Source organism: Bicyclus anynana, chromosome 8, assembly GCF_947172395.1.
Source record: "Bicyclus anynana chromosome 8, ilBicAnyn1.1, whole genome shotgun sequence".
Taxonomy (NCBI): domain Eukaryota; kingdom Metazoa; phylum Arthropoda; class Insecta; order Lepidoptera; family Nymphalidae; genus Bicyclus; species Bicyclus anynana.
The window spans coordinates 15,823,194-15,842,777 of NC_069090.1; the positions used below are offsets into that span (position 1 = coordinate 15,823,194).

The window sequence follows — 19,584 nt, forward strand, 5'->3', positions numbered from 1 at the left end:
CGTCAGGTCATCATTTCTTAATCTATCTATTGGCATTTATGACTTCTCTGCACAGTTGATAACGCGCTAACCATAAAGTTGGACGATTGTAATGTACGTCAGCCCGTTATCTACTGACTCGTCAGGGCATCATTTATTAATCTATCTATTGACATTTATGCCTTCACTGCACAGTTGATAACGCGCTAACAATAAAGTTGGACGTATGTAATGTACGTCAGCGCGTATCTACTGAGTCGTCAGGGCATCATTTATTAATCTATCTATTGACGTTTATGCCTTCACTGCACAGTTGATAACGCGCTAACCATAAAATTGGACGTACGTAATGTACGCCAGCGCGTTATCGACTGAGTCGTCAGGTCATCGTTTATTAATCTATATTATGGAATTTATGAGGTCACTGCTCAGTCGATAACGAGCTGACTGTAAAACTAATTACTTTTTATTATTCCTCTGTGGCGAGCTGTGGTTGGAGTGTCCGGGGCTGTCGCTCAGCTCTGAGCTCGAGCTGCGCACGTCGCCGTCCATCTGAAACATTGCATACATTTTGCATTGACCTCTTATAATAAAAAGACGCACAATCATGTAGAAAATTTCACTTAAAAACTGGCCAATTTTGCTTTGACAGCTTTATTTTAGAAAATAAAGAAAATTATACCTAAAGTCCTATAAATATAGTCCAATATTCAAAAAATCCCAAATTCAGAGCAAATTCAACCTTAAGGATTGAGTTTTAAGGTTGAATTTGCAAATGCGACTACTTGAATTGAGTGTCAAGAAGTTGTGTTTGCCACTAATTGAGTGGGGGACGTTTTTTGATCGCTGATTGTGCATTGACTTTTTAATAGGAGATCGATGACATTTTGTTATATTCCAAATCTATATGTAGAAATAACTATGTCGCAACCATAGGGTTGAATTGGCCATCTAATAGAAAGCCTGGGCCATTCAAAAAACAACTAGTCAAGATTAAAACAAAAAAGTAATAATAATTTATTTTGCTGAATAGTGGGTTACAATAGTTTCTTACAGTAATAGTAAGATAACCATAATAATCTACTGATTAAATCAGTGTGCAAATTTCTAATAATATTTTAATTATTGTATAATTATAATAATAATTATATATAATTATCATTATAATTTTATGTATAATTATTAATATAAATATTATAATAATTATACTACATATTATTTAAAAATTAAGTATAACATATTATTTAAAAGTTTTACAAGATGTCTCGATATTCATAGTCATTATAGATAATGACAGAAACTATTGACATTAATCTTTTATTGATGAATTTTGTCATTTCAATTGATTATGAAACACGGCTAAAATTCACGTGATACAACGTCGGAGTATGCCCAACCCATACGGGGCCCTTAGTCATGAGCTGGTTCTTGCAACGCGGCTTGCAAGACCCAGCACATGTTATACAGGTTTAGAAACAATGCCAAACCCCAGAAGAAATAATGAAAATCTTGGAAAAAAGTTCTAGTTAAAGTGAAGTTATCAATAATAAAGTTAAATAACAATTAAATATGAGAGTAAATAAGACTTAATGCAACTAATATAAGTACACGTTGCAGGCGTTCAAAAGTTACTGGAAGGTCTTTTAATAGTTTACTTTTACTCACATACTCTTTTAATAAATCATTTGTATTTGCAACATGTTTTGATTTCATCTGAAATAATAAAATCTTAATATACAGGGTCCTCGGGAGTATTTACCATAACTCTGGGGTTATATTATATACCGAAAATTAATTTAAAATGTCCAAGGAACATATATTATAAAATTAATAAATTCGGGGTGAATATTTTTTTTGTAAATAGATCTTAAAATGTATATACGCATCTTCATAATCATGACGTAGCCGAGTTTGACGTATTTAAAAATGCAATGATAGATAAAGGCGTGTGTTACAAGGAGAGTCGGAATTATTTGAATTACTGTGTATGAAACATACAAAGTTTTTATTTTATAGTTAAAAAATATTAGTTATGCAGTTCGGCTCCTATAAGTATACTCGTCAACACTTTGAAGTTATGGGAAATACTCCCGAGCAGCCTGTATATATAAATTACATGTCACACTGTTTGTCCTTTGGACTCCTAAACTATTTTACCAATTTTAATCGAATTTGCACGCCATATGCAGTTTGATCCAACTTGAAAGATAGGATTATCTATTAGGGCTTTTTGCAGCACGCTGACACTACGAAGCTACGCTGTCAAAGGATCAATGATCTAATGCGATTATAAAAACTGTCTCTATAAAATCGATGTTTCATTATTTGTCATCATGTTCATCGGTTAAAGAGCTTCGTTAAAAATACCTTTTTGTGAATTTGAATGTTGTAAAAAACTGTCAACAACTTATAATTTAGTATAGGCAACATCGTTCGTAACACTCCCGATGTTCCGTGCGAGCCGGGGGGCGTGTAGCGATGAATGAAAAACCCACGACTGATGCCCGACACGATGCACGATTTCACACCCGCGCAGTCATTCTTGGCTTCTTCTTTATGTATAGCGACTTCAACGAGAAGAGATTATAGAAGTAAACAAACCGACTGGCAGGTCATTCACTTATGCAGGGCTATGTAACCTTTTTTTACTTACACAAATTTTTCAAAAAATTTATTTATGTTTTGGCAGTTTTTGATTTTTTTTTAATTAAAATCTTTTAAAGATTTAATTTGTACTAAGATTATGAAAAACATAATAATAAGATTCGTTCAGATCAAATAAGATTCGTTCAGATCAAATAAGTTCCGTCGTCCGTCGTTTTGTTTGTTTATCTCTAGAATCTCCTTTTGTTGATTTTAGTTTAGTTAGTCTGAGCTAACAGCAATCTTACAACAGCTTTAAACCTCAATAGCTCAACGGTAAGAGCGGTTGGACTCATCACCGAGGGGTTCGATCCTCACCCCGGTAGTCTATTGTCATACCCACTCCTAGCACAGTCTTTCCCGACTAGTTGGATGGGAATGGGAATATTGGTCATATTTCAAATTTATTTTATTTATTCTTTACAAGTTAGCCCTTGACTACAATCTCACCTGATGGTAAGTGATGATGGAAGCGGGCTAACTTGTTAGGAGGAGGATGAAAATCCACACTCCTTTCGGTTTCTACACGACATCGCACCGGAACGCTAAATCGTTTGGCGGTACGTCTTTGTCGGTAGGGTGGTAACTAGCCACTGCCGAAGCCTCCCACCAGTTAGACCTGGACCAATTAAGAAAACCTCAGTCGGCCCAGCCGGGGATCGAACCCAGGACCTCCGTCATTAAATCCACCGCGCATACCACTGCGCCACGGAGGCCGTCAAACCTTTTTAGTTAGTTCGTACCTGTCCGGCCTTGATGGCGTAGTAGGCGATCTGCAGTATGAGGCAGGTCCACACGATGTGCAGGATGAGCAGCAGCACCAGCAGCGAGTTGAAGATGTAGTAGGCGGGGAACATCGGCAGCAGCATCGGCGCGCGGATCGATGTACTGGAACACGCAATAACGGCCATCTATGACGTTTTATTAGACTCTAACACACAGAACATAGAATACGAGAGCGGTCCCTGTATATGAGGACGTATGCTTATGCACTTTTATTATAAGATAATCTATACTAATATTATAAAGCTGAAGAGTTTGTTTGTTTGATTGAACGCACTAATCTCGGCAACTACTGGTCCGATTTGAAAACTTCTTTCAGTGTTAGATAGCCCATTTATTGAGGAAGGCTATAGGCTTTTATCCCCGTATTCCTACGGGAACGGGAACCACGCGGGTGAAACAGCGCGGCGTTAGCTAGTAAATTATAATAACACTTAACTTTAGTTAGCACTATTGTTATGCACTAAACTTGTTAAATACTAACTGAAGTTTACTCTATAAGATCTGTATTCAAGTCTTTTTTTTATAATTCCGTGCTTACTTATAACATCAGTCGAATTATGTAGGGACCTGCCTAGTTCGACGTAACAGCTCTGTCAAAGATCAAGAATCAACGATCTAACACGTTTATAACAGTTATAAAGAATCGATGTTACATTGTTGTAATCGTTTTCGTCATGTATTTGTGTAAAAATTACATTTGTGTCTATTGCAAAGACACAAAATATATTTATTGGTGTTAAATTGGTGTTTTCGATGTGTGAGTTTACCTCATCCTGGATGTAATACAAGTTCATATATAACTAGTCTGAGGCTATACCAATACATACCTCCAAATGATATAGAAGGGGTAGATGTAGTCTCTAGTTCCGATCCACATCACGATGAGTCCGAGGAACAGAGTGTCGCACAGCTTCTGGTAGCGCGCATACTTGGCTGCCTTCACTGACTGAAAACAAGGATATAAATAACTTAAATTAATATAACGTTAATAAACTTAACTAAAAATTTTATTTATAGAAAATATTCACATTGACACATTGCAAATGGGTTGCCTAATTAAATCGCGGCCGGATAAATGATTAATTTTTAGTTGATTTATATTCTATCTACTTCCCTTGTTGGTAAATTAAAAAAAAATCCTACACTAGTTAAAATAACCCGCCAGAGTTAAAAACGCACTGGAACTGTGGAGTTGCCAGATAAAAACAGGTGAGTCTATGTTATTATCGTCTAGACCAGGGATGGCCAACATGTCGATCGCGATCGACCGGTCGATCACGACTGTTAGTCCAGTAGATCGTGTCGAGGTAAAAAATATAAGTAAATACGTAGACCAGACTGCACAACGTAATCACCAACTCCTTCACGCATCATCTTGTATAATGATAGTGACATAAAAAAGAAAAAATTTGAACAATTTGTAAACATCAAGGATCTTATTATGAAAAACCTACCTACAACTTAATTTCTGAGAATTAATCGACAGAAATTAGAGCAGTGAGAGAATTTGAGAAGTTGGTTCAATTCATCGGTTTAATGATTCCATTGATCATAGTGATATCTATGAATTGGTTACAAAAGACGCAGACGTTTATGTTTTTTATTTTAATAAAATAAAAAAAATACTACATGATTGTGCTATCCTGTTTCATTTAAGATTTCAATAGGTATGTAATTGGTAGATCGTACAGGGTTTCAATAGTAAACAGGAGATTTTGGGTCAAATCAAGTTGGCCACCCCTGGTCTAGACTATATAAATACTTAATTTAACTGTATTAAGGTAATCTTTCGAATCAGCCATATCTTTTTTAATATAAATTAAAAAATTGATTCTTTCACACTTTCTAAGGAATGTACACATGAGTATTTAATATGGTTTTAATTTCAACCCGATACCTAACCAGTTATTTCCACACAATCCCATGATAAAGGATCATAACAAACCGACTGACAAAACTCATTTTCAGTTGTTTACCGTTAATGTCATTACAATCGCATGCAAAGTTTCATCTCGTCTTATTTATCTAAATTTTATGATGCTTAAATAAGGTCATGGAATTGATTTAATATATTATAGCTATGTGTTTTTTGATTGTCTAAGGGTCCCATTGTTCTCCTTTTGAGCTACGAAACCTTAAAAAAACATTGTTTACCTCAACAAATATATCCGCACAGTCATGCAGCAACAGAACGAGTGTCCCGATCCTGTGCAAGTTGCACACCCAGCTGAACGACAGCAGCGCGATGGTGGCGATGTGGTGCACGAACATCTGCCAGAAGTCCTTCCGCCGCACGTCCCAGAACTGGGAGATGGTCAGCGACCAGTAGAACGCCGCCGATATGGTGTAGTACCACCACACGTCGTTGGTTATACCCTGGAAATGTAACCCAATATTTTAACTAACATGAACATCACAAGAACTTTAATGCCTCGAATATAAGAATAAGTAATGGCTGGAAAACATATTATATAACGAAAATATAGACCATAAAATATAGAGCCAGATCACAGAAAATATGGGACAATGACATTATGCAAGTGACAGGCGTGACATGTAACAGAGTAGCTAAATAAAGACTTCAATGACAGAAGTTGAACTTGTCAGCTTTCACCGAACAATCTCCTACGTGCCTTCTCCATCTACTCGACACTGGCGAGATAAACCGTGCCCAGTTGGCACAAATGAAAGCCATAAAGAAGAAATGAATTGACAGAAGTTGGAGGAGGCCTGCAGACCTGCAGAATAGTAGCAAGAAACAAATTAAACTAGACATTTTTTCTTGTTTATGATCTGAACAAGTTAATCACCAGCTCTGTGTACTTAATGACGTTGAGGCTGAGCCGGGCTTTCAGGATATAACTTATAATCTTTATTTATGAAAAATACACATAAAAAATGAAACAATAGCCTTATTACTAAAAGTTACTAAGTATATAATATTCAAATACATGATTATTTAATATAAGTATACTTAAATGTGTAAATCCAAATATAAATTATTAAGGCGTGATTTGATTCCCGCTGAGGTATAGTCACGTCCATTCTTAACAGTCTTTTCCGACTAATGGGGATGATGACTAGGTTCGAATATATTGATTTTTATGATACATTCGGGTAAATAAGGTCAATATTAACTCATTTATACATAAAAAGCAAAGATTGACTGGATATTTGCAAAATAAATAAGATTATAACATTTCAAAATCTATTAAAAATCTTTTATCGTAATTAGATGAAAAATCATACAGTTTTAGCTTCCTTACATTAAATGTAACATTTTTTAATAAATGATCTATAAACATAAACGCAGAAATAACAAAGATATTAGTAATTTTGTTTAAACGCCCATACAAATCTAACGATCATTAATTGCCTACGACGTCATAAGTTCGTACCATTTTGTATGGGGCGTTTTACAGAGATCCGCGGCAGCGCTGCAAATCTGACCCTTTAAATCCCTGTAGCTCCGAAAGCAATGATCGCAGATACCCCGTTACTTTTACAAAATTGCTTTACTATTAGCATACTCTTAATTTATATACAATTAAAAAACTGTCATCATCACTATTGAAGCAGAATATAAAAAAAATATAGTAAATTTTCTTTTTCAACCTTTAACTAATGTATATACCCAATATTGCACTGGATGTTAACTCACCTGATGGGGATACCCAATGTAGCACTGGTCGATGTCCCACAGCCAGTCCTTATCCCACAGCACGACGAGTCCGAAGATGAAGTTGCAAACATAGAAGGAGCATTTGAACACGTTCTCGCAGAACTTGACGAGCGTGGACGGCTTGTGCTGGCAGCGGCGCAGCCGGAACCACCGCTCCACTTGCCGCTCCGACATGTCTAGCTGCTTCGCTAGCGCGCATACTTGCTGGTAGACAGAGATGTAATGTTGTAATAGTTATCAATTGTAAATTATAATACTGTATGACTTTTTCATTTCAAAAGAGCAACTGTTGAGTTTCTTGCCGGTATCTTCTCAGCAGAACCTGCCTTCCGAACCGGTGGTGGAATCTTTACAAATAGTCTCAAAAATGCTTGTAAACTGAGCCTACTTGAAATAAATGATTTATGTTTTGATTTGATTTAAAAGGGTCTTATATTGTTACAAAATTGAAAAAAAAAATTTTTTTGAGTAAAACAAAAATTTTAATTTTTAAATTTTTTTTGACAATACGAGCCAAAACGCTATCGGCCATGATGGTCTATATTTTACCTGTATCATGACGTCACGTAAATCCGTAAACACGAAACCGTAATAATAACAAGATTGAGAGAAGCAAAAAATTGGACATGCCTTAGTATAACGCTAGTAGTCTGTGACATTAAGTAACATCGTGACGTCACAAAATGGAAGACAGCGTTTTTGACGTTTGGAACAATTGAAAAGGATTTCTTATAAAATTTTCAAATTAAGTTTTATAAGAAATCCTTATAAAGTTCATGCAAAGGGTCCATGTCCAGCAGTGGACGTCCATCGGCTGCTAACGATGATGATGGATGATGATGATCCTTAACTTATATCAATTAAAATGAATGTCGATATATTTCGGACCCTTATTCCATTCAATATACGAAATTAATATTGTTTATATTAAATTTAAGAAAGTATATATCACGTGTCTCAAACTGTGAAGGAGGAAGAATTTCACGTGTCTCAATCTGTGAAGGAAAACATCGTGAGAAAACCTGCATACCAGAGAATTATCTTAATTCTCTGCGTGTGTGAAGTCTGCCAATCCGCACTGGGCCAGCGTGGTGGACTACTGGTCTGACCCCTCTCATTCTGAGAGGAGACTGAAGCTCAGCAGTGAGCCGAGGGTTGATAACGACGACATTAAATTTGATATGAGTCCTACCCTAATTGTTTGCGTATTACATAGTTCTTAGGTTTTCTGTTTTCTCATTTTACTATTGTATTTATTAAGTAGTAAATTTTAAACTTGGAAATTAATTTTGATTTGTTGTATTTTAATTTTATATACTTTTTTTTTGTCTCATTTCATTTTTTATTATTATTTTAACTAGTTATAAGTTTTAATGTAGTTAAAAACTTTAAATACGGGTTTATGTTGCCTGTTTTCGAGGTGGCACTTGGAACGGGGTCCTTGCTGAAAATCAGCGCTGTATGCTTTTTTGCATATAGGGAGCATACAGCAATATGCTGAGCTGGGACCTTTTTCTAGGTTATGCCACATATCGCAGGGTATTTATTATTCTACGATAATTGTGATGTGTGGCATAATGGTAGCAATAAAGATATTTTCTTTCTTTCTTTCTATTGCAGTTAATGTGCAACTACTTTGCACAATGATTATTATGTATTTAAAAGCTGAAATATTTATATTTTTTGATTAGGAACACCAAATTGAAACAAACCGTGCAAATACGACACAATCGATTTTAGTACTGAAGCAAATCGCTTCTTTGCTTCAATAACGTGTAATTTTGAAAATGAGTATTTTACGGGAGGCTATTTTTAGACTTTCTAGAAATTTTTGTGGCATAACTAATTTGTTTTTTGATTATAATCTTTACTTGAAAAAGTAAAATAACTAACGAATGTTAAAAAAATAGCCTACCATAAAGTAATTTTCGAAATATCACTTTATTGAATTATTGAAGCAAAATGTTTTGTACATTTTGTATGGTATTGTTTTATTTGTTGGTACGTAGTCCACACCATACTTCATTGGAGTATTGAGTTTCATTATAGAAGTATCATAATAGATAGAAGTATCATTTATCTATATTTTAACTATTCATTTATATTATCACTTGACACAGGACTAAAACCTGGGACTTCACCACATAGACCAACCATTGGACCAACGAGCTCAGTTTTTCTCACATACAAATATCCTATGTAGTTTGTATGTAGGTAATGAGGTATATACCTAACCTATAGAAATCTGTATGCACTACAATCCGCCATAGAGACATACAAATCTCATATTGTACTTTGTATTGTGTGTCGTATTGAGGTTTTTTACAAAGAGTACATATATATACCTCTATGAGCATTGTACGTAATTATCATTTACAAGTGGATGGACTTAAATTCTACAATCTGGATACATTGTATAAAATACAGATTACATACCAAAATACAAATATATCCTCTTTATAATATTAGTACAAGTGTAGATAATTCAGGTTTTCATCAATAGTAATATTATAAAGCTTAAGAGTTTGTTTGAACGCGCTAATCTCAGGAACTACTGGTCCGATTCGAAAAATTATTTCAGTGTTAGATAGCCCATTTATCGAAGAAGTCCATAGGCTATATATTATCCCCGTATTCCTACGGGAACGGGAACCACGAGGGTGAAACCGCGTGGTGTCAGCTAGTATGATATAACTAAGCCTGTTGGTAGGCTTCGGCCGCAAAGAAGCGGTACTTCAGCGTATCAGTACGATGCCACACTCCTTTCTATACTAATATTATAAAGCTGAAGAGTTTGTTTGTTTGTTTGATTGAACCCGCTAATCTCAGGAACTACTGGTCTGATTTGAAAAGTTCTTTCAGTGTTAGATAGCCCATTTATCGAGGAAGGCTATAGGCTATAATTTATCCCCGTATTCCTACGGGAACGGGAACCACGCGGGTGAAACCGCGCGGCGTCAGCTAGTCAGAGATATGGGTAGAGTTTCATCATACCGTCACTTAACGTCAGGTGAGATTCCAGTCAAGGGTTACAACTTACAACTACGCAATTCATGATCATCATTAACAACCGATCTACGGCTCACTGTTGAGCACGAGTCTCCTCTCAGAATGAGAGGGGTTCGGCCTTAGTCTACCACGCTGGCCCAATGCGGATTAGCAGACTTCACACACGCAGAGAATTAAGAAAATTCTCAGGTATGCAGGTTTCCTCATGATGTTTTTTCTCCACCGTTCAAGACACGTGATATTAATTTCTTAAAATGCACACAACTGAAAAGTTGGAGGTGCATGTCCCAGACCGGATTCGAACCCACACCCTCCGGAATCGGAGGCAGAGGTCATATCCACTGGGCTATCACGGCTCTTACTCAACTACAACTACACAATTAATATTATGAAATAATGGATGTTGAACAATGAAAAATGTTATATTTTTTAACTTTTAGTATCTAAACATTTTACGACACATTAAATAACAAAGTACCTATCCTGTCACTATATTTTTTTTATGGTTGAGCTATAAAATAATAACAATTAAGTTATTTAATGTTTTTCATGACTTTGATAACAAGTCACGTTTACCTATATGATATTGGAAAATCTAATTTATTTTTCGCAAAACCAACATGTGTTTTTTTTTCATTTTAGTATTGTACAAAACAAAAACTGTTACATCAATTGGGTACAAAATGAACCATCCTCATAAACTTGATGTTTTTGTGAGTTCACCAATAGGCTAGTTAATTTAGCTAAGGGACATGATACCTAAATATGTCCCCTAGCGAAGTGCACCCCCGAAACCTACCCTCTCGTTCGAGATGCATCCTTTATATATTTTAATGAAAATGAAATAACTCAAAACGATTACCAATATCTATACTATGCTAGCGGACGCGGTCAAGCTTTGACTTAGGGTTCATTTACACGAGCAGTAACTGCAACCGACGACTGCAGTCGACTAGGCTAGTGTATAAAGGCAATAGTTTGTGTGTGTGTGTTTGTTACTCCTTCACTCCGAAACTGCTGAACTGATTTAGTTAAAATTGGAAATGGACATTACACTCTGCATTTTCACATATTATGATATACTTTTTATCCTGAAAAAATCTCGCGGGATTTGTAAACAAAAGGATTTCACGGAATCAAAGTCGCAGACATTCGCTACTATCACAAAAAAATAGCATTATGATAATTTTCACAGTCAAATGAATAATTACCAACGCTTTATCTAAATCCATGTCAATGACGAACCAACAAAAGAATCCGCGAAGCTTCACTAAGCAAGGTCAAGGTGTTAGGGTTTTAAAATTATTTTCGTCGTAATGGTTGTCTTGCGCAACTATTTAATGTTTCTGTACAAAATAGGATTTACGATACGCCGTTACAAAGATCAAACTATAAAATAATAAGTCGTAACCTCGATACAGTCAATGATAGCTCCGGTGGTCATGTCATAATTTATGTCGAGTCACAATTTATTATAATAATATGCTCCCGACCGAAATGATTTTAAACTATTGCATAGCTTTTATCGCGGGCTTTGAGCGTGGCGACCGAATCAAGAAATTCCGTAACGAAAATAAACCTAACAAACAAGACGTCCATCAAGTCCACACATTTCCACGTTGTCATATCGACTTATGTGGACAAGTGGTGTGAAGCGAAGGAGCACACTTATAAAATCAGAGTTCGATTCCAGCTCAACGTAAAGACATCTTTTATTTTTTTTTATTTTTCATTATTTTCTATACTTTTCTTTTTTTTTAGACACACCAATCTTTTGGAACAGTGTCCAATGCGGGTTGGCTAGTTAATAATAATGAACGGAACCGACGGCTAAAGCTGGCCACTCACCATCCAATAAGTTCACGAGCCTTCGAAGACTGGGAATTGGGTGAAATTAAGATTCCAAGATTTTCTTACATACCTAGTTCGTGACAAATGAAGCTAATAAGAGCGTGTAAAAAAGAGTAATTTCACCGGCTTCATTCCCATGTTCGATCATACCTTCTGGAGTTTTCTGTATTATGAGTTTTATCGGATGTCCTGCCGGCACATGAACGAATTGGATGGCGAATGGCTAGCATTACGTTTTCTCCGAGGCACGGAGATGTAACACCGCCCAACACCCAACTCAAGCACTTGGAACAACAAAATTACCTGCGGTCGTGCTCTTGGGTTGGCCTTATATGCTGCTTCTAGTTTGGGATTCGGTGGTGGTTTCTTGGGTTTTCTGTCCTTAATACCTAGGGACCGGCCGAAAGGTGCGAAGATATATCTGTAACAAGAAAAAAAATTATGTACTTAATTGAAAAAAGTTCAAACTACGATATCTATAAAAGTAAGTACATAAAATAAACACTCTATAATGGTGGATAGTAGATATGTCCTCTACCTCCGATTCCAGAGGGCGTAGGTTCGAATCCAGTCCAGGGTATGCACTATCCAACTTCTCAGTTATGTGCATTTTAAGAAATTAAATATCCCATGTCTCAAACGGTGAAGGAAAAACATCGTGAGGAAACCTGCATACTAAAGATTTTTCTTAATTCTCTACGTGTATAAAGTCTGGCAATCCGTATTGGGCCAGCGTTGTAGACTATTGGCCAAACCCCTCTCATTATGAGAGGAGTCTCGTGTTCAGCAGTGAACCGAATATGGGTTGATAATAAGTGATAATGAATATTAGGTATAATAAAGTAGGAGTCCGGCACTATCTACTTCAGGATGTGCATGACATGTAGATTTTTTCCTTGTGAATAAAGTGCCATGCAGGCTTGATGATAAACTTGTTCGTGTGTGGCTGGCGTTAGAGGCTCGTGCCGTAGTACGATGAAGCGAGTGTGTGGTGAAGCCTTTCAAGTGTAATGCAGATAGTATATTGACATCAGCAACACTCGGAATGATAAACACTGACCTACCTACCTACGTACGATGCGATTTACTTCATTGCGATAAAAATAATAAATCAATCGATTACATTTATTGTATAATAATAAGCTTATGCTAATTAATTTACCTATCTTGTTTTTTTCCGCGATATTATTCAATCATTGGTTCAGGAAAGAACATAAGAGTACTATATGGTTTCACCCAGAACAGAACTGTAGAGGAATACATAGATATAAATTTCGTTGTAGACAAAATCAAATCATTAACAGTCTCTCTCTCGAGGCTCGAGCATCCAGCGGCTTCCTGCTACCCGCTTGATGTCCTCAGTCCACCTAGTGGGGGGTCGACCAACACTGCGCTTTCCGGTACGGGGTCGCCATTCTAGCACCTTGGTACACCAACGTCCATCCGTTCTTTGACCTATGTGGTCTGCCCATTGCAGCTTTAGCTTTGCGACTCGATCGCATTTCTGATTCGATCACTTCTTATTTCTAATCGAGACTTTGTCGCTAACTATTACAAGGCTCAAAGTCACTTAGCGAGTGATGGAGCGAGTAATACTTGGAGTTTCTCTATGTGATCGAATCACAAAATCAAATATAAGAACGACATAGCGAAGCCACAAGCAAAAGGTAGTAAGTACTACCTACTATTACTACCAAGGAAACAGGTCGTTATCACAGCCTTATTGGTTTAACTCATGGTTAAATGCTCTGGTTAAATCTAAACATGCAGTCCAAGATTGCATTATGCTATGTACCTACTTACCTACCTTAGAAATGCAAATTAAATCTATAAACATTATGTTTGATAAAAATCTTAAACATGTAATAATAATTACATAAAATTCGCGTGTAGCTGTACCAAATTTCTCTTCACTGATTTTTATGCAATTTTGTGTGCATATAGGATAGATTTGAGAATCTGCCAACCTCTTTTTTTCATACATACCCCTACAAGATTTAGGGTGGTGTTTTAAGCCAAAAGAAAATTTGCCGGGTAAGCTACTTTTCTTATAAATTCTCTTTTATAACATGCTTGTATTTATTTCAAGTCAGCTTGAGGTATTTTGATGTATTTCAAAAGACAAGTCTGTACGGCCCTCTGCAATATATTGCCAGTAATGTAGAGTAAGGAGACGTTGTAGTTCCTAAGGAAATAATACTGTAATGTACTAGTTGTATGAACTCCCGCACACGGGCCACGGGCCAAAACCACAAAACGCCGCACGCGGTTGACACCGGTTGCCGCCGCACGCTACAATCGTCGCTGCTCGCTTCTTATGATCCGCACCAGTCACTAAACGCCGGAACACGCCTCTCGAGTGATTACGGTACTGCTTGTATGGGTTAAAAAAGTAGCAGCCACCACAAGTGTCGAGCACCGGCTACAAGTGGCTGTCGCGCGCTTCAGCTACTTTTGTGGTCCCTTCTTGCTTCTTGTAGCGGCGTTTGTGGCTGTGGCCCGTGTGCGGCGACATTAAAGTTACGACTTTACGCAACCCTAAGTTGGCATTGTCAACTGAATTCCACATTTGTGTGTTTGACAACCCAACGATGATGTGCAATATGCATATATTTATTTTTTACTAGAGGACGCCCGCGACTTCGTCCGCGTGATGTTCAGTCTTTCACAAATCCCACGGGAACCATGGATTTTTCCGGAATGAAAAGCAGCTCAGAGTAAAATATATTTCCATTCACACACACACACACACCCATACTTAAAATCAATCATCATACACACAAACTTTCGCCTTTATAATATTAGTGTGATATACTCATCAGATATTACTGATATGTACTTAATACGTAGTTAACTTGTAAAGATAAAATCAGTAATGTTATCTGATAGAGTATTCACAAGTAATGTTTTATGACATCCCAAAACATTGGAGAATCTTATCAAAATATTGATAAATAAGTATACATAATGTAAGTACTAAAGTTGTCTACACAATGACTGTGAACCACTTAAAGCAGATACTTGTGTCTGAATTTATAAAATAATTGTACTTTTTTGCTTTTGTGGCACGTCGATTCACTTTCTACAATCGCAAACGTTTCAAAAACGAAAAAGAAAAATGTATGGGAATGACAGATCTTGATCATGTGACCTGTCAATAGCAAATGTGGCTACAGGAACTGATGTTAAGTAGAGATGCAGTCTATACTATGCCATAAACATGGCCAACTAAAGCTTGTTCAAAAACTCAGTATTTGAGTAATGTGGTTAAGATAATTTACCTGAATTATCTATACTAATATTATAAAGCTGAAGAGTTTGTTTGTTTGATTGAACGCGCTAATCTCAGGAACTACTTGGTTCCGATTTGAAAAATTCTTTCTTTGTTAGCTAGCCCATTTATCGAGGAAGGCTATAGGCTATATATTATCCCCACATTCCTACGGGAACGGGAACCACGCGGGTGAAACCGCGCGGCGTCTTTATATATAATTATATAGTAAATGATGAATTTTCAATCCAGGGAAATTATTAAAAAATTAATTTATATGAAACGAAGAGAGACAAAGATTCAACAGGCGTCAACACAGCTTTCTCGAGCAATTTAAAAGTTAACGGCCGAGAGGAAATTAGTCATGGAAATGTTGCTAGAGTAAATACTTGACAATAATTTAATACAACTTGGATTAGTCACAAAGCTATCTTAAAAGCAGTTATCCTATGTGCACTGTAGCATAGTGTGGGTGACAGTTGCCTGTATGACATTCATAATATGTACTATTAAGAGTAAAATGAACTGTCACCCACACTATGCTACAGCGCAAGTACTGTATTGTCCCAATGTGCGCTACTTCCTGACTTATTCAACTAAAACATAGTTTAACTAAAAGATACTATGAAGTTAATCTTATCATCAGCATATAAACCTTTGAAGCTATAAATAGTTTTAACTGCAGGCAACTTTGATAGTATATACATACATACTTAAAATGGTGGATAATAAAAATGCACATGCACTGCAAACTATAAATTGATTTACAAATAGTAATAAACCTTGAATTTTTATCATGTATTCTGATATTACAATTTGCGAAACTCATGATTGGCGCAAGTTACAATTACAAGTAAACTATTTTCAACATTATGGAAATAATCAGGTTTTTTTTTTATTTTCACAGTAATAGCGAATGGCTGGAATTGACACCATTCGCCGACCCCACATAAGTGGGATGAGTTAAAGGAGATGATGAGTAGATGGTTTTTTAAAATCAACATTCCCATATAAGGAATCAAGAAAAGAGACACCTACTTTTCTTGAGGGATAGATCATCTAGTAGAAAATTTGTCTCAGAATACATACAATGACCTCTTTGGCATAGTGGTATACAGAGTTGATTAACAAGATGGAGGTTCTGAGTTCGATTCCTAACTACACTACATTGCTTGGCGATACTTGTTGGTAGGGTAGTAATTAGCCATGGTGTAACGAAGCCTCCCACCTCCCATAAATTTAATATTTTATGTGTTCTTTTGTTATTTTCTTTTTTGTGCCATAAAGTTACTTATTATAAATAAATAACTGAATTATTTTACAAATAAACTTCTGGAAAGAAATGCTTGTTTCTATTTAATAAAAATTAATAATTATGTTTGTTTAATATTAATGAAACTATGTTCAGTATTTGTCAGCATACATACATATATTTGAATATAATACCTATTATATGACTTATTAATAACTTTTGGTGGGTGTCTAAGTGATTGTAAGTGCCTACATATAAATTGTAATCAATGTTAAGAGGTGTGCGGATGTAGGCACACAGAGCTTTCATCTTCTGCAGATAAGGTGTTATCATGTTTGATATTGCAAATGTATACAAAACATTATCAACTAAAGGTGATGCCATTCTGTACTCAAGCTATTTATTTTATCACTAGCTGACACCTGTGACTTTGTCTGTGTCACAATGGGGATGATGACGAGGTTTGAATATATTGATTGAGATTGAGTAGTGTAGAGTAGGGATAAGGAAGTAGTGCACATAAAGTCAAAGCAAAGCTTGAAGGGGTCTGCTAGTAAGATTATAAAATTTCAAAATCTACTAAAAATCTTTTATCATAATTAGATGAAAATCCATACATTTTTAGTTTTTTTACAATAAACGTGACATTTTTAATATACAAGTAACAAAGATATTTGTAATTTTGTTTGAGCGCCTATACAAATGTAACAATCATTATGAACAACATCATTAAATCGTACCATTTTGTATGGTGTGTTTTTCAGGGATCTGTGTCTGTACCGCAAATATGACCCTTTAAATCCCTGTAGCTCCAAAAGAAATGTCACTTCTACAAAATTACTTTACTTTAATTGCTAATTTATATACAATTTAAAAAACAATCATCGTCCCTATTAAGTTTGATTTAATTAATTAAGTGCTATTGACTTTTTAATTACTTTTCGTACACCAGAAATTGTTGTATGCATAATTATATTGTTAATCTGTGTATTCTCAACATAAATTAAGAAATGTATAAATGTGTACTATTTAATTTTGTAATGCTCCATCACTCATGTAGACCTAAAATATGCACAACAACATATTATATAATAACTAACAGCAACATACTCAAAAAATATTGCTCTAATTTGTCGGGAAGACCTGGGGTTGGGACAACTCTTGTATGATTTGTTAAAAGAAAATATATACAAATATTCTACCATATACAATGTACTATAGATCCACAAACCAAGGTAAAATGGGAGTTTAATGGCAAATAAAACCACACAAGGAAAAACATTTTCAAGTGTATCATAAAAATATTACACATTAACTATGATAGTTTTATCTCAAAAGGACTGATATGTAATGATAAATGTAAATCCTGCTAGCGATCAAATATTATAGTGCTGTTGATAACATTTTAAAATAAACAACACTAAAACAGTGAATTTTAATATGATATGATGTATGTGCAATGGAATTTAATTTTTTTTTTATAATGGCTTGCACCTTTGCATCTGTAGTACAGTTTGTGGACTATAGCATGGTACAGGTGACAGTTTGTTTCACTCTTAAAAGTTGCTGCGATTCACAATAATAATTATGTATTATTAATGTCATACAGGCATCTGTCACCTACACCATGCTACATGTACAGCTCACAAACTGTAGATCACTTGAACAATTATATTGATGGCCAAATGGTGCAGTGGATAGTAGGCCCTGCCTAGATAATATACAAAGCTGTGACTTTGATGCCCACAACTGGAAATTAATTTTTGGGATGAACATGGATGTTTTTTAGTATTAGAAGGGATTTTATATAATAATGTAATTATTTAATATGTTTATATATGGGTACTAACCATAACACAAGCTATGCTAACTTTGGGTCTAGACGGAATAGTGGATACTGAATAGGGGGTATTGAATGGTTATTTCTTTTCTGGAAATATGTGTATACAAAAATAATATGATCCTACTCATTTATTTAATCCAAGACCTTTTCTGACTACATGGATAATTTGAATATAAGTAATATTATAATTAAGAATTAAGATAGTTCAAGAAGGCTAGGTACACAATGCGATTTTTTTCTACGCTATGTGTAATGTATATAGACATCCTCAATATAACTTGAAGGTTGAAACAGTATAATTTTGTGATAACATTGAACGTATATTTCGTAAATCTGCAGAATAGTCTAGCTAAAGCTTCCGCTCCGCAGTTATTACCTAATATTTGCATAAATTATATTCATGTTGATAAAAAAATCAGAATGACTCAAAAATACCGTTCACGCCCCCAAAAGCTTAGATGCGTGACGATAATGAGTTAGTACATTCATAGGTTAAATACGGTTAAACTTACCTTTCTAGCAGGTAACGCAGGGTTATGAAGACAAGCGCTAACGGTATCGGGACGAACACATGCCGGTGGTCCGTGTAAACGACGGCCTTTTCCGGCCCCGGAGCTAAATCGGCCCATGTTGTGTTAGGCGGCAACCATACATCCTCATTCCAAAAACCGTCTACAAATCGCCGCAACATTGCTGTATTTAATTTTAACACCACTTATCTAGTAGCTTACTATCGGTGTCGGCGATAGTTATACTTTACTCTATTAATGAATATGATAATAAATTTAAAACATCAACGAAGTCTAGATTTCTAATTTAATTTACGACAGACGAGACGACCGCGGAATACGGCAGCGGGGGTGACATTGACAGTTAACTTGACATTTGACAATTTAGACAAACGGCAAACCATCGAGATCGAAAAATGACTACAGATTAGATAAAGTACAAACACAAATATGAAGAGCGACACTAACAAGTGCTGCTACACCTTTCCGATTTCAAAGATTAGCTTTAGAAATTCGTGATGACCTCTCTGACGCAGTTGGTAATGCCGTAATTTTCAACAGACAGGCCCTCGGTTCGTTTCCCATCACGGGACAGTTTGGGTAGACATAGGCATTAGGCCGTGGCTGGTTACCCTACCGCGAAAGTAACCAGTTAATCGTAGCTGGACTGATTTTTTTATGCAAAACATTAGCAATATATTTAGTTTAATATATAAAAAAAAAATCATCCAGTAAACAGATGGGTGAAGGTCCTCTTAT

General features: G+C 35.8%; 1 protein-coding gene across 1 annotated transcript in view; it reads right to left on the bottom strand.

Moving 5' to 3' along the window:
* The window catches only part of LOC112053654 (ceramide synthase 5), a 31,339-nt gene extending 12,153 nt beyond the window's left edge, over nt 1–19,186 (bottom strand). Inside the window, exons 1-7 of the mRNA XM_024093135.2 lie at nt 18,829–19,186; nt 12,254–12,371; nt 7,070–7,294; nt 5,563–5,784; nt 4,236–4,354; nt 3,366–3,510; nt 443–531 (exon numbers count right to left, since the gene is read on the bottom strand). Of these exons, the coding sequence (XP_023948903.1) occupies nt 443–531; nt 3,366–3,510; nt 4,236–4,354; nt 5,563–5,784; nt 7,070–7,294; nt 12,254–12,371; nt 18,829–19,007 (1,097 nt within the window). The 5' untranslated portion in view covers nt 19,008–19,186. The remainder of the gene's footprint in view (nt 1–442; nt 532–3,365; nt 3,511–4,235; nt 4,355–5,562; nt 5,785–7,069; nt 7,295–12,253; nt 12,372–18,828) is intronic.
* Between the last annotated feature and the right edge of the window lie 398 nt (nt 19,187–19,584).